This window comes from Labeo rohita, chromosome 20 (assembly GCF_022985175.1).
Source record: "Labeo rohita strain BAU-BD-2019 chromosome 20, IGBB_LRoh.1.0, whole genome shotgun sequence".
In the NCBI taxonomy this organism is placed as follows: Eukaryota; Metazoa; Chordata; class Actinopteri; order Cypriniformes; family Cyprinidae; genus Labeo; species Labeo rohita.
The window spans coordinates 28,756,458-28,770,988 of record NC_066888.1 but is presented as its reverse complement, the minus strand read 5'-3'; the positions used below and the strand labels follow the sequence as shown (position 1 = coordinate 28,770,988).

The 14,531-nt window shown below is 32.9% G+C and overlaps 1 protein-coding gene across 4 annotated transcripts in view; it reads left to right on the top strand.

The window, feature by feature from the left end:
* The first annotated feature begins 2,842 nt into the window (after window positions 1-2,842).
* The window catches only part of gpcpd1 (glycerophosphocholine phosphodiesterase 1), a 19,509-nt gene continuing 7,820 nt past the window's right edge, over window positions 2,843-14,531 (top strand). Inside the window, exons 1-17 of one of the 4 annotated variants that reach the window (XM_051138392.1) lie at window positions 2,843-3,131; window positions 3,769-3,856; window positions 5,313-5,403; window positions 5,513-5,597; window positions 7,842-7,917; window positions 9,478-9,519; window positions 9,612-9,735; window positions 9,904-10,129; window positions 10,242-10,404; window positions 10,755-10,884; window positions 11,692-11,746; window positions 11,842-11,934; window positions 12,141-12,218; window positions 12,321-12,360; window positions 12,848-12,906; window positions 13,060-13,125; window positions 13,210-13,346. In XM_051138392.1, coding sequence (XP_050994349.1) covers window positions 3,808-3,856; window positions 5,313-5,403; window positions 5,513-5,597; window positions 7,842-7,917; window positions 9,478-9,519; window positions 9,612-9,735; window positions 9,904-10,129; window positions 10,242-10,404; window positions 10,755-10,884; window positions 11,692-11,746; window positions 11,842-11,934; window positions 12,141-12,218; window positions 12,321-12,360; window positions 12,848-12,906; window positions 13,060-13,125; window positions 13,210-13,346 — 1,514 coding nt within the window. In that variant the 5' untranslated portion in view covers window positions 2,843-3,131; window positions 3,769-3,807. The other 3 variants (XM_051138390.1, XM_051138391.1, XM_051138393.1) reach the window with 3 other exon arrangements.

Here is a 14,531-nt window from a genome sequence, read left to right as displayed (position 1 = left end):
TGTTTAAAATAAATAGCTATTAAAATAATAAAATGTAAATAAATAAAAAAGTAAATACATAAGTGGATAAAAATGATATAAAATTTTTAAAAACTAATGACAACACAATATTATCATTAAAATTTAAAGAGGATATATTTAATAATACACTACCAGTCAAAGGTTTTTGAACAGTAAATTTTTTTTACGTTTTTTAAAGACGTCTCTTCTGCCTGAATTTTTGTGTATCCAAAGTACAACAAAAACAGTAAAATTTTGAAATATTTTTTACTATTTAAAATAACTGTTTTCTCTTGTAATACATTTTAACATTTAATTTATTCCTGTGATCAAAGCTAAATTTTCAGCATTATTACTCCAGTCTTAAGTGTCACATGATCCTTTAGAAATCATTCTAACAGCTGATTTGCTGTTATTATTGTAAATATTATCATTATTTAAAACAGTTGAGTACATTTGTTTTTCAGGATTCTTTAATGAATAGAAAGATATTTGAAAGAAAGAAGAAAAAGATTTTGTAACATTATACACTATACTATTCAAAAGCTTGTATAACTGTAAAAAATAAAAAAAAACAATTTGTTGAGTCAGCTTAAAATAATTTGTTACCCTGCTGCCTTTTTTAAAAAATTAAAAAATTGAATTTAGTCAACTTGAAATGTTAAGTTGTACTAAGTAACAACTTAGATATTTGTGTTTGCTAAACTTAACAGATGGGTAAGTAACCCAGCTGCCTTAAAATTTTAAGTTGATTCAACTTAAATATCTAAGTTGTCACTTAGTATAATTTAACATTTCAAGTTTAATAAACTTTTTTTGAGTTAACTGAACTTAAAATCTTAAGGCAGCCAGGTTTTTTTTTAAATTTGTTTTTTACAGTGTAGTCAGCATAATTTTGTACAAATTGATTTCTATTTACAAATAGAAATCAGTACTTTAATTTAGCAAAGATGCTTTAAATTGTTCAAAAGTGATGAAAAAGACGATTATAATGTTACAAAAGATTTCTATTTCAGATAAATACTGTTCTTCTGAGCTTTCTATTCATCAGAAAATTCTACTCTGCTGTTTTCAACATAATAATAATAATAATAATTGTTTTTTGAGCAACAAATAAGAATATTAGAATGATTTGTGAATAATCATATGACTGGAGTAATGATGCTAAAAATTCAGCTTTAAAATCACAGGAATAAATTACATTTTAAAATATATTCAAATGGAAAACAGTTATTTTAAATTGTAAAAATATTTCAAAAGTTGTTTTTATATATTTTGGATCAAATAAATGCAGGCTTGGTGAGCAGAAGAGAGTTCTTCAAAAACATTAAAAATCTTACTGTTCAAAAACTTTTGACTGGTAGTGTATATTGTGATTCTTCATATTACTTTTTGAATGGAGGCAAAAAATGAATTCTGTTCAAGTTCCTTTGTATGAAAAGGCTTATTCAGACAGAAAATCTCCTTAATCACATTTCCCAGAATACTGAAATGTTGAAAAGTAGAACTTCTACTTTCTTTATCACACATGACCACACAAAGAAGTTGTCCAGAGTTCTCACTTCTTCTCATTACAAGCATAAAAATAAACGAGAAAAACATCACTAATTGCATTCCAAAAAGATTCATTATAATTCTTTTCTTTTGTATGGGATTGGGGGTGGAATTGGCGCTGTACAAATTCACCATTTAAAACTGGTTCTAGGCACACACTCTATTCATTATCTGTCTATTATCTTATCCACAGACGAGGGCAAATAGTGGGAGGGTGAAAACATGGTAAAAGAGCAAAAGAGACTGACTCATTAAATATTTATAATCCTGCCGTCTCATCCATTCAGTTGTGCTAAGCACTGTCAAATACCCAGCATTCAGCATTCTCGTCTGATAGCCCTCTTTTCAAAAGACCAATTGTATTTTACCTCTCAATGGCTCGTGCAGGAACAGGAAGAGCTACCAGGGGCTGCAACAATCCATAAAGAAATCAAGGACACAGCAAAACTAATTTATGACTGAAGATATGGTTTATCTAAACATTGCATGAAGTCGTGTCATGCTGTTCTGAACTTTCTCACCCTGTTTTACCCTAAACATTTTCTTCAACTTGCATGTGCCTGCCTGACCTCAGTTATGCAACACAGTTCCAGACTGTGTTCTGTCCTGCTAAGGCACTTCATTATGCAACCAGTTCTGCTGAAAGACAGTAAATAAAAAAAATCAATGTCTATGTAATCATTATTTTACAGTAAGGTTCATCTGACCTTTCTAACCTTATACAGTTAGATTTGAATTAAAATATTACTTGCCTTGTTTCTTTGAGTACATTAACTTAATTTGCTTCATTTATTTTTTTGGTTCACCACTCATGAAATGAATTAGTCTTAATATATAGAAAACAACTTTCCTGTTAATGACATCTAACCTCTTTTAAGTTTAAGTTTAATGGTCACACACCCAATTAGATAGAAGTGAATTTATTTTTCTCCAGTTATGCTCATAAAAACACTATAGCAGTAACATGGCATAATATCTCTCATTAATACCTGTAACAAACAGCGCCTACATGTAACTATGATTAAAATCCCGGATTTAGATTATTATTATTATTATTATTATTTAATGTTTAAACTTGTTTAGCTAATAGGGTAAAAGTTTTAAAAATCTGTTTAATGATTTACTTAATATTAATTACTTTATTACACTAATTTGACTGCATCGTGGTCATGTCGAGAACTCCACCCAACTAGTACGTCAGTGACGAAGCCCCGCCCACTCGAACGTCAATCACGTCTTCCGCCAATCATAAGCGTCCAAAAAACGCATAGAGGCGGAGTCGAGCTGTACAATTCGAGCCCGCCCTTAATTTCTTTCCTACAACAAGTGACCTTCTCAACGTTATTTTAACGTTTAAATGATATTTTATTTTATTTCAACCAGCACATATATTCGCATAACTGAAAGACGTAATATTTTAAGCCTAATAGCTCGAAAAATTCCTGGTTCTCTGTTAACAGTGTCGCATTACCGGGTTTGCAGAGATCCGCGTGCATGTAAACATGGGCACGTCAGCGCACGATTAACGATTCCCGGTACCGCCATACTACGGAATGGATATTTGTCTGTGAACTCAGGTAATTATCACTTTATCATGTTTTTAATTACTGTATCGTCCGGACTCGACAGTGAATGTAACGTTACGCTATACATTTCGTTTTACGTTATACATCTTCAAGTTTTAGCTTAGCAAATAGTGGCTGCGTTTCAAAAGCTAGTGGGCTCCCTATCTAGATAGCGTGTTTAGGACGTGTAGAACGTAACAGTGTTGTCTATGTAGGCACAGTATTATGTTTTGAGCAACACCATGGGATACCGGGTGTTGTTGTCACTGTTAGTAACCGGCTGTAGCCGGTTCAGACCTTGTTGATTTGCTTCCTCAACTCATTTCAGTTTCATCAAACGTGGTGAAAGCTACTGTTCAGCCTTTGAGATCGTATTTAGATGCGAGGATCTGACATACCATTGTTTCCCTCTCTAATATTGCGTCTTGCAATAGTACAAATATTTGTGTTGATGTTTAGGGCGTATAATTAAAATACATTTATAATGTAGCGGATTCCTAAGGATCAAGAAGAGGGGTTAAAAGTGCACAGCAGTTCTGCGGGAAGGTATCAGACCACAGAGCAAATGTAGATCAGCTGATGCTGTTAACGTGGCTTAGATTTGTTTTGAACTGGGGAACAGATGTGTTTCTTTCCATCTGTGCTTTAGGTTTCTTCATTCTCTTCTCCGTCTGCCTGTGTGTCAGTCATGGACAGCACTAAAGTCACTCTGACTGTGAGAGGGACCACAGCTCTGGGTAAGAGGAATAATTAAATAAAAGTATAATACAGTGTACAACTTTCAGGAATAAGTCAATAACACTTGTTATTTTATCAATCAGAAGTTCAACTGTGAAATATGAATGCATATCTTTTGATGTAAGTGTTTCTTTTAGCCACTTACTAATTGTGCAATTTTAAAAGTTTATAGTAATAAAAAAAAACGCACAGACTATCAAGTCTAAATAAACTAATTAAAATTCATAACATTTTGTAAATGTGACATTTAGAAGTCGTTTGAGTGTGTTCTTATAATGTAACTGACCTAGTCATAATATATCTGCTATATAGTTTTAATATTTTTGATATTTAAATCTCATTTCAATGTTGATACTTTATCCATAGAACTGAGAACATCTTGTTGAACTTGAGTAATAAAAGTACAATTTCAGATTTTTAAGTCACTTGGTTTGCCTGCTGTTTTAAGCTAGGTCAAGCAGTTTTACAGTGTTTTATGGTTCTAGTTAAGTACATTGTTTGACGTGATTTGAAGCATTATGAAATGTACTAATGCGATTATGTCATTAATTAAAGTTATTATACACAGCATTTATATTTTATTACTTAAGCAGATGCTTTACCCCAGGGACAATGGAGCTTTTTATAAATTGTTATTATAAAGCGTTTATAAAATGCAAAATGTAATATTTGTGTGAATTAAGTAATGTTTAGTTAGTTAAAGTGTTGTTAAGTTAAGATCAGTAATCTTTTGTGCATAATGTAAGTACTTTAGCAATAAATGCTGAATTACATTTTTATGGATGGACATTTATTAAAGGAATTATTTATTCAGAAAATATATTAATGGACATTTCTCCTGAAATAACTTTAAAATCTTTAATGTAGATTACATTTAAAAAATTCTATATAATTGGTATTACTGTTGATAAATAAATAAATAAATATATATATATATATATATATATATATAAATTCTTTTTTTTTAATGTAATCAACAGTAATGACAATAGTTGTTATTATTATTATTATTATTATTATTATTATTTTGCATGTTGGTTGTTATTAAGATAAAATGGTTAAATTATTTTGAAACAATGTATTGAAATGATGTTATAATTATAACTGTTATGGCATTAAATAATAAATAAATACATAAATAAATATAAATAAAAAACATTTAATAATGTGCTAGTGTTATTAAAGAAACATATTACTAAGTCTCACCATTAAAAGTGTATTTTATAATACAAGAAATGTTTCAGTAACAATAAGCATTATTATATTAACCATGCATGATTGCATCACAAATGCAACCTGTATCTGTATTTATTGTCTGGCAAATGTTTACATACGATACTTAAATATGATATGTGTTGAAAGGAATGTAATATTTCTACACAGTATTGCCTGGAGACACATTCATTTACTTACCAAAAAGAAGAGAAATAATAATCTATTTTGTCTCTACATCAGGCGAGGTGATCGCAGTGGTTGGCGGTTGTGAAACCCTGGGCAGCTGGTGTCATCAAAAAGCTGTGACCCTACAACCAGCAGAGGAGGATGGGTACATGTGCAATGCCGTCTTATGTTTACCTTCCAGCACAAGCACAACTACCCTTGACCCACATTTATCTTGACCCATATTTATCTTCTGTGTCTCATCTCACCCCCAGCACCCTGTGGAGAACGACCGTTCAGGTTCCTAGAGGGGGTGAAACCAAATATCGCTATTTCAAAGGATTCATTTTGGAATCCAAGGTGAGATTTTTTTTTTTTTTTTCCCTTGTAAACAAATATGATAGAAGTGATTCCTAGAAGGTTCACAGTCAACCTTTAAAGGCCCAATGGTGAACTGATTACCCAACAGCTTTAAATTTTAGCCTCAGCTTGTGTATTTATTTATAGACCATTTCGCTAGATGTAAACAACACTGGTCCAGAAGCGCTTCCTGTTTTTTTGTTTTTTATTTTTTTCACATATACAAACACATCTTAAAGGTGCTAATGTAACATTTTCATCCAGTCAAATGTTATGTTGGTTGTATTTTTTTGTGATGTTTGTGTAAAGTAAAAAAAAAAAAAAAGAAACAGGAAGTGTATCGGGACCAGTATGTTTACATCTAGCGAAATGATCTATAGATGTTGTTGTTTATAATTCTGTTAGATTCAAAAATAAAGTTAAAAATAAAGTGGAACTTATTGAACTTGTGTTTATAGAATGTTTTGTCATGTGCTTGATGCTGCAAAAGACATGATCACAACCTGTCAAACACGTCCGTCTAGCACGTTTACATACTGTAGAAAAATGATAGAAAAGCATGATAAAAACACCTTTAAAGTTTAGCCTCAGCTTGTGTATTTATTTATAGACCGTTTCGCTAGGTGTAAACAACACTGGTCCAGAAGCGCTTCCGGTTTTTTTTGTTTTTTATTTTTTTTTTATATCACATATACAAACACATCTTAAAGGTGCTAATGTTTTTTGTGATGTTTGTGTAAAGTAAAAAAAAAAAAAAGAAAGAAACAGGAAGTGTATCGGGACCAGTATCTTTACATCTAGCGAAATGATCTATAGATGTTGTTGTTTATAATTCTGTTAGATTCAAAAATAAAGTTAAAAATAAAGTGGAACTTATTGAACTTGTGTTTATAGAATGTTTTGTCATGTGCTTGATGCTGCAAAAGACATGATCACAACCTGTCAAACACGTCCGTCTAGCACGTTTACATACTGTAGAAAAATGATAGAAAACCATGATAAAAACACCTTTAAAGTTTAGCCTCAGCTTGTGTATTTATTTATAGACCGTTTCGCTAGGTGTAAACAACACTGGTCCAGAAGCGCTTCCGGTTTTTTTTGTTTTTTATTCTTTTTTTATATCACATATACAAACACATCTTAAAGGTGCTAATGTTTTTTGTGATGTTTGTGTAAAGTAAAAAAAAAAAAAAGAAAGAAACAGGAAGTGTATCGGGACCAGTATCTTTACATCTAGCGAAATGATCTATAGATGTTGTTGTTTATAATTCTGTTAGATTCAAAAATAAAGTTAAAAATAAAGTGGAACTTATTGAACTTGTGTTTATAGAACGTCTTGTCATGTGCTAGATGCTGCAAAAGACATGATCACAACCTGTCAAACACATCCGTCTAGCACATGTTTACATACTGTAGAGAAATGATAGAAAAGCATGATAAAAAAGCAGTACAGTGGAATAGAAAAATTTGTTCTGTGTGAATGGCCTTTTAAAAGGGACTTCATAATCTATGCCATATATATTGTTTGAGTTATACATTCTTGAGTATGTCCAGCTGTTTTATTATACATGTATGATTGTAGATTTTCTTTTGAGAGTTCTTTCACATGTTTTTCAAACATTCCTCAAGTGCTTTCTTTTTATAATCTTTAATTCTTAGGGTGCAAGTAATTTGAAGTTGAAATCCTTCTGTGTAAATGTGTGTGAGGTTTCCAGGTCATTCCCCTCACAGCTGCTAATCTCTTTTATCTGAACTCAACTCAGTTCTGGGTAGTTTTTGTTTTTGTTTATTTTTTCCAGGAGAAGTTCCATTTCTGGAACAGGTTTCCTGCGAGCCTCTCCTAACATGCATATTTACACGTCAGCCAGAAATATTCTGGAATTTAGAACGGAAATATTTTCAATGAGAATTAGGAATTTAGAAACAATTGTTCATAGTTAGGGAAGTATTAACGAAAAAATTATCTTATTTTAAAATGGTAAGTACAAGGATTTTCAAAGCTGTTTTTTAGTCTATAAATAACCTGGAGATCTCTAGTTAAACACTGTGAAAAATGCCAATGTGTTCTATGTGTGACTAATCAGTCCACTTTTCAGATGTCAACCAACTGGCTGGCTGGCAGAAAGTGGTGACTATATCTCATATTCTTTTTTTTGCGGGAGTGAGACTTTGGTTTGAATGACCAAAGTAGGCTTTGTTTTACCAAAATCTTTCCATAATCTTAACCCCCATTTGGAATTACAGAATGCAGGTGGGCCATGCCAGGTCATAGTCAATAGATGGGAGACCCATCAGCTGCCACGCTCATTGAGTCCCTCAGGTATCTGATCCCAGAAAAAACGTTTGAGTGTCTAATGCAGCCCGTAGACTCCTTCCTTCATTCGGATTACATTCAGATCAGTTTGTCCCCTTTAACTCTAAGCGTACTTTATCAGTACATGCTGACTTCAGCTTTTTTAAAGACAACATGAAACATTCACAATACATTTCACATTTGAAATATGATGCATTTCTAAGTTAATGAAACTAGTGGGAAGTAATGTGATATGGTATTTGATTTTATCTCTCAGAACATTATTGGATCTTAGAGTGGCAAAAATATTATTTTCCCTTACTCACATTATTTTCCTGAGAAAATGCATCAGTGAATTGTGCATAATAAGACCAGCAACATTTCTTTTTGAAAGTAAATACCCCTATTTACTTTATAAATAAATGCATCTGGTCTTATTGTGCATGAATCACTGGTGCATGTTCTAAAGAAAATAGTACATTGTGATTTCATGTTGTGTTTAATGTTGATTTTAGTGTTTTTTTATGGACAGATGTAATGTCAATAAAAGCCACTTAAGAGAATCTAATGGAACCTAATTATTAGAAACCATAACATTTAGTGGGCTATTACTCCCCATAGACAAACAGAGTGAAGCAGTTTTCACTGGCACATTCTTGGGTTTACAAGCAATGCTTTTTTTTTCTTTTGCCTTCCTCTAATTTAGCCACTTTAAATTTTTGGGTTTAATTCTATCAAAAAAAATTTTTTAATTTTTTTTTTTGGAATGAATTGCATTCATTTTAATCCCTTAGCTGCTTTAAATAGTAGACTTGGCTACTTACAGTTGATTTTTACATTAGAAACTATTTTTTAAAAAACTGTGAAAACTGTAAAAGCACAAATGCATTTAACACTCTGTTATTTACATGCACAACGCACAATTTTTTGTTACTTTTTTTAATTGCATAAACTATTTGGAGTTCATTTTTACATTTAAAGACCATGTAAAGGACACATGCATTTAATGCTCCTTTATTTACAACCACAACACACATTTAACAAAATATGCAAAACAATACATTTAAAGGGCATCGATAGTTTTTTTTTGTTTTGTTTTGTTTTGTTTTGTTTTGTCTTGTTTTGTCTTGTTTTGTTTTGTTTTTTTTTTTTTTTTTTTTTTTTTTTTTTTTTTTTTGATGTTTTGAGTTTAATCATGTAACTGTTTGCTCCTGATGTTATGTGTTATGTTCATTAAAAGTTTGTCAGCATTTCTTTGTGCTTGTGTTGCCACAAAACCGTTTGCTTGCATGGTAACACTTGCTGAGATTAATGCAATTAGATTACTGTTATTTACCTTTTGGCAACCAAGTAAGTATTCTTAAATTTTAACATGCCTAGTTTTTGCTTGTATAACATACAGTTGACAAACGTGTAGATCTCCTGCCAGTACAGAGCAAACTGAACACGTGTTTTGTCTGTATATTTTGACCGTTTAATAAACAAACCAGAAATCATCTGTTTACTCTGTACTGGTGACTCTTAACGTTTGCAGACGTGTAGCAAGAGCGGTTGACCTTCCATATTAAATTTTGTTATGTCTTGCAGAACCTGAACTCGTGATTGACGACGGACATTTTGGAGTCCATAGTACGTTAATCAGTTAAACGATATAAATGCAAAACAAAACAATATCATGTCATCTTACCTCAACATTCAAATATAATTTGTTTGATCTGCAGATGGCATTGAGTGTGTGGACTCTGGCTGGTTGACGTGCCAGACAGAAATTCGTCTCAGGCTTCATAACTCTGTGAAACCTCCAGTTTCTATTACTAAGAAAAAATTTAAGAATTCGCGCTTCAGGTAATGTCAGTCACAGAATACAGAATACAGAATACATATTTAACTCTTTAACTTGATGTGTTAATTAATAGTAGGGATGCATAAAATGCACTATACATTCTTTTAGACCAAGTACTAAACATTTATTTGTTTGTCGAATTCACATTATACTGAATTCATATATTTTAGATTGAAGCTGATGCTGGAAGGGATTGAGGAGGAAGAAGAGGAAAGCCCTTCGTCATGGCATAAGATGACCACTACGCTGGAGATCAGTATGATCAGTGACAACGGATATAAGTCTCGTCATTCCCAGCCAGAACGTGGCTGCGCACTTGAACCCTCCCAGTGGACCGAATACAGCATTCACACAATGGACCCTGACAATCTAGAGCTCACCTTTGAGTTCTCTGAGGTATGGAAATCATTGTTTAATAAAGATTTTGACCACAACTGCATCAAAAAAGGATTTTGATTTTGAATCCTGTGGTGACTTATGACTGTTATGTCACATCATTGTTGTTAAGGAGGACCTGAGTGAGCCTGTGCTTCAGGGGGATGTCCATCCAGGCCATGTAGGCACCGCATGCCTCTTATCGTCGTCTTTCAGGGAGAGTGGCAAAGATCAGGGTGTGGTCACCCTACCCATCATGAGCCAAAATGCTAGGCAGACTATTGGAAAAGTCAGAGGTATAATCAATACCACAATGCACTGATGTTCAAAGTCTAAACATCTCATTTGTACATCATAAAACTAATGCACATTCCTGCCGCCTATGATGGTATCTGTTCTTTCACTGCATGCACACATTTGCCTTTGTAAACACGTCACAGACTATGTAAATATGGGTAAAGTCACTCCTGTTGGCAAGAGCCACCCTGCTTGCATTGTTGCTAAGTGGCTAGATTATGTGATTATGCTGCCATTCATTTATTGATGTGCTAATTTCATTAAATTTAACCATTAAGTGTTGACTTCTCTCAAGTAAATGCATAAGTGTTGAGTAAACTAAGTGCTTTTATTCTTGATTGGATTTTAGTGGATTACTTGGTGACGCGTCCTATCCAAGGCATTCAGTGCGACATGAGTCAGTCGTTCACCAAATACTGGAAGAAAAGGAGCGCTTTGCATGTTGGACACAGAGGAGCAGGAAGCACACATGCTCTCAAGTGAGTAGCCACAGTGTGGATGATGGGCATGCTGCTACAAGAATCCTGAGCCTGTCTTAGATTTAGTGTTTGGCCCACAAGGCATCAGTGCAGTTTTTTACAGAAGGGGAGAGTAATGTGTATATATACGTGTGTATATGTGTGTGTGTGTGTGTGTGTGTGTGTGTGTGTATATATATATATATATATATATATACATACATACATACATACATCCATACATACACATATATATATATATATATATATATATATATAGATCTTTTTTTCTCAGGCTCATTTTTAATCGGTAAACCAGGATTAAGAATTTAATTTAAAACCAAGACTTTTATTAGTTTACAAGTGTATTTTTACAATAAACATATTTTTTACTATTATTTTATTATTATAATGTTTATTGTTATTTGTATTAGAGTAGTCTACTAAAAATTAGGGAGGAGGAATATGTGCTTTTTTATCATAAAATTGCTAAAAAAGGTTAATGAGCCTACACATTTATTTTTTATTTTGTTAAATATAAGTACAATTTCACAATAGTTAAATCCTTTCAAATCTCCTGAAAATTTGCACTGAAGTTGCACTGAAAATGTATGTACAAAAATATTGACCCCAGTTCTATGTTGTTTTGTTTGTTTTTTTGGAACAAATGTTGCCTTTCGATCATCTAAGGCATGTACTGTGTAACAGGCTCTGTAAAATTGTAAAGCACACAATAAACACAATAAACACACCTAAGTTTATGGAAACCCAACAAGCACACCGTTCTGTTAAACGTGCATGTTTAACAGAAATAAATTTTTATTTCAGGCATCACAAGATCAGGGAAAACACAATTGCCTCATTTCTAAGTGCGGCCAACCATGTGAGTATAATAAAGAATGCAGCTCATCCAGAATGCATTAAGTTTTGTTATAGGAAATATAAGGCTAAATCCTATCTGTTTTGTTTTTTTCACAGGGAGCTGCTTATGTAGAGTTTGATGTTCATCTGTCTAAAGATTTGGTTCCAATCGTGTACCACGATCTCACCTGCTGTATTTCTAGTAAAAAGGTAACATTTGCCATTACAAAGTCACTATTTGAACTATCATTTAAACAACTCATTTAGTGTCCTTCAGTATAGCTTTTGTTTTGACTCCGATTGAAGACTTCCTACTTAAACCTTTCAAATTCAGTCGTGAACACTGATTAAAACCGCAAAACAAAAGGAAGATAATCTGTACCCGTGTGCTTTCTATTTCTTGTGTCCTTTTATAGAAAAATGACAAGAACTCAATGGTATTGTTTGAAGTTCCTGTCAAGGATCTTACATTTGATCAACTTCAGCTTTTAAAAGTAAGACTTATTTCAGTTTTTTTTTTTTTTTTGCTGTGATCAATGAAATGCAATTGTCTCCATGCTGATATTGATGAGTGTGAATGCGTTTGTCCTTCTCAGGTTGCTCACACAACTGCCATGGAAGTTAATGACCACAAAGGTACAGTTTGATTGGTTTATGTCACACAAGTACAGTACAAATGCGGATAATTATATAACTACTTGTCAAACTAGTTGGAGGCTTTAATAATAGAGTAATGTGCAATGATTTCTCTGTTTAGTTTTGCTAAAGAGTGTATGCAATAGAGAGCAACAGTATGGTTCCAGAAGTAAAAATCTCATTCAAAATCTCCATAATGAAAGATTTTTAGTGAAAATAAATAAAACTTTTAAGACAGAGTTTGTTAAATAATATTTTATGCCTATGTCACCTAACATAGTTCTTATATGATGTAGAATAAGTACAATAAATGACAAAAAAACCTAACCCTAAACCCTTTTTGCTGTAAATCAGTGATTAATCTCAGAGCTGGTTAGTTTGGTTTAAGGCGTAAAAGCCAAGCCTCTGTTAAGCTGTATTGAGCTGAATATTAAGCTGACTGTTGAATAGATAAAGATTATTGCTTTTGTGGTGTTGCTTTGTCTAGACTTGCAGGATGAAGAGGAGTATATAGATGAGCACCAGCCTTTCCCTTCCCTTTCACAGGTATGACGCATTTATCTTTTCATATAAAAGTTTGACCTCAGGAATTATAAAATTGTAACCAAACGTTTAAAGAAAACTGTGGTAGGTATTTCCTTATATCGCCAACTTGTACTGCTTGGTTAACCTCTTTTCTCGTTTTATATTATGTTTCAGATATTCCAGGCCGTTCCAGATCATGTGGGATTCAACATTGAGTTGAAGTGGATTTGTCAGTTCAAGGTTTGCCTCAAGTAATGTTTGTGTTGGTTTGATTTCAGTGTTACTGGAGAGAAAAACACCATCACTGTATGTTTCTGCAAACAGGATGGCTCCTGGGATGCTAAACTCTCCACCTACTTCAACATGAATCAGTTCTTGGACATCATCCTCACATGCGTGCTGCAAAATGCCGGCAAGAGGAGAATAATCTTCTCGTGTTTTGATCCTGATGTTTGCACAATGTAAGTGACCTTGTTCATCAGCATATTCCAATAATGCACTGATGTTTAAAGTTATGTAGATTTTTTGCTATGGCAGCCAATTCAAACACAGCATAAACCAATAATATATTTCTTTAAAATGTATGTGTGCAAGTTCAGGGACATTTATTAAAGAATTAGCTCGAATAAAAAATTAAAATGTACTCACCCTTGGGCCATGCTAGATGTAGATGAGTTTGTTTGTGAAATGTAGCATTACATCATTTGCTAATAAATGGATCCTGTATGGGTGCCGTCAGAATGAGAGTCCAAACAGCTGCTTGAAAACATCACAATTATCATTCAAATAAACAAATGTAATAAACAAAAGGTGTTTTAGCTTCAAAATGAGTCCATTATTTTGCTTTCTCCAGTGAAAAATTTGTCTTGTCTGAATCGGGAGCGAAATATGCAATGTACAAAACAGATTGAAACAAATATAAAATATCACAATGTTGATGTGAGAGGACAACATGGGATGGATGGTCTCACTAGAGGAAGTGTTATTATGGATTATGGCCAGAAGTGATTATTTAAAATGCTTTAATGATGGATTGGTTTCTTACACACACACAACTTATTGACTCAAGATATTAATTGCTGGTCTGGGGTAATATGGATTAGTTGTGGTATATTGTGGTGTTTGTATCAGCTGTTTGGTCTCTCATTCTGACAGCACCCATTCAGTGCAGTGGATCCATTGGTGAGCAAGTGATGTAATGCTACATTTCTCCAAATCTGTTCTGATAAAGAAACAAATGCATCTGCATCTTTATGTAGAACGCATCAAACGCATCTTTACACTGCACTTACAAATTGCATAAATAATATCATGCCATTAATGTTTTAAATATAAAATTTAGAACACAGAAATATGAAATGATAGAAAAAATAGAATGACACATTTAAATGTGAGACTGAAATTGCCAGTAGGTGGCAGAAAGCCACTGTCCACAGTCCTTGAGTCATTTATTCAATAGATTCGTTCAAAACGGCTAATTCGTTTAAAAACAAAGTAAGAAACTGTTTTTAAGAATGGGTCAGTGAATAACTGATTCAAAAACGCAAATTCACTCAAACAAAACACCGCAGTATGCAGAGAGGCACAACATGGCTTTGCTCAGAACTAAAGCAAAAATACGATTTTCTTTTCTATTTAAATAATAA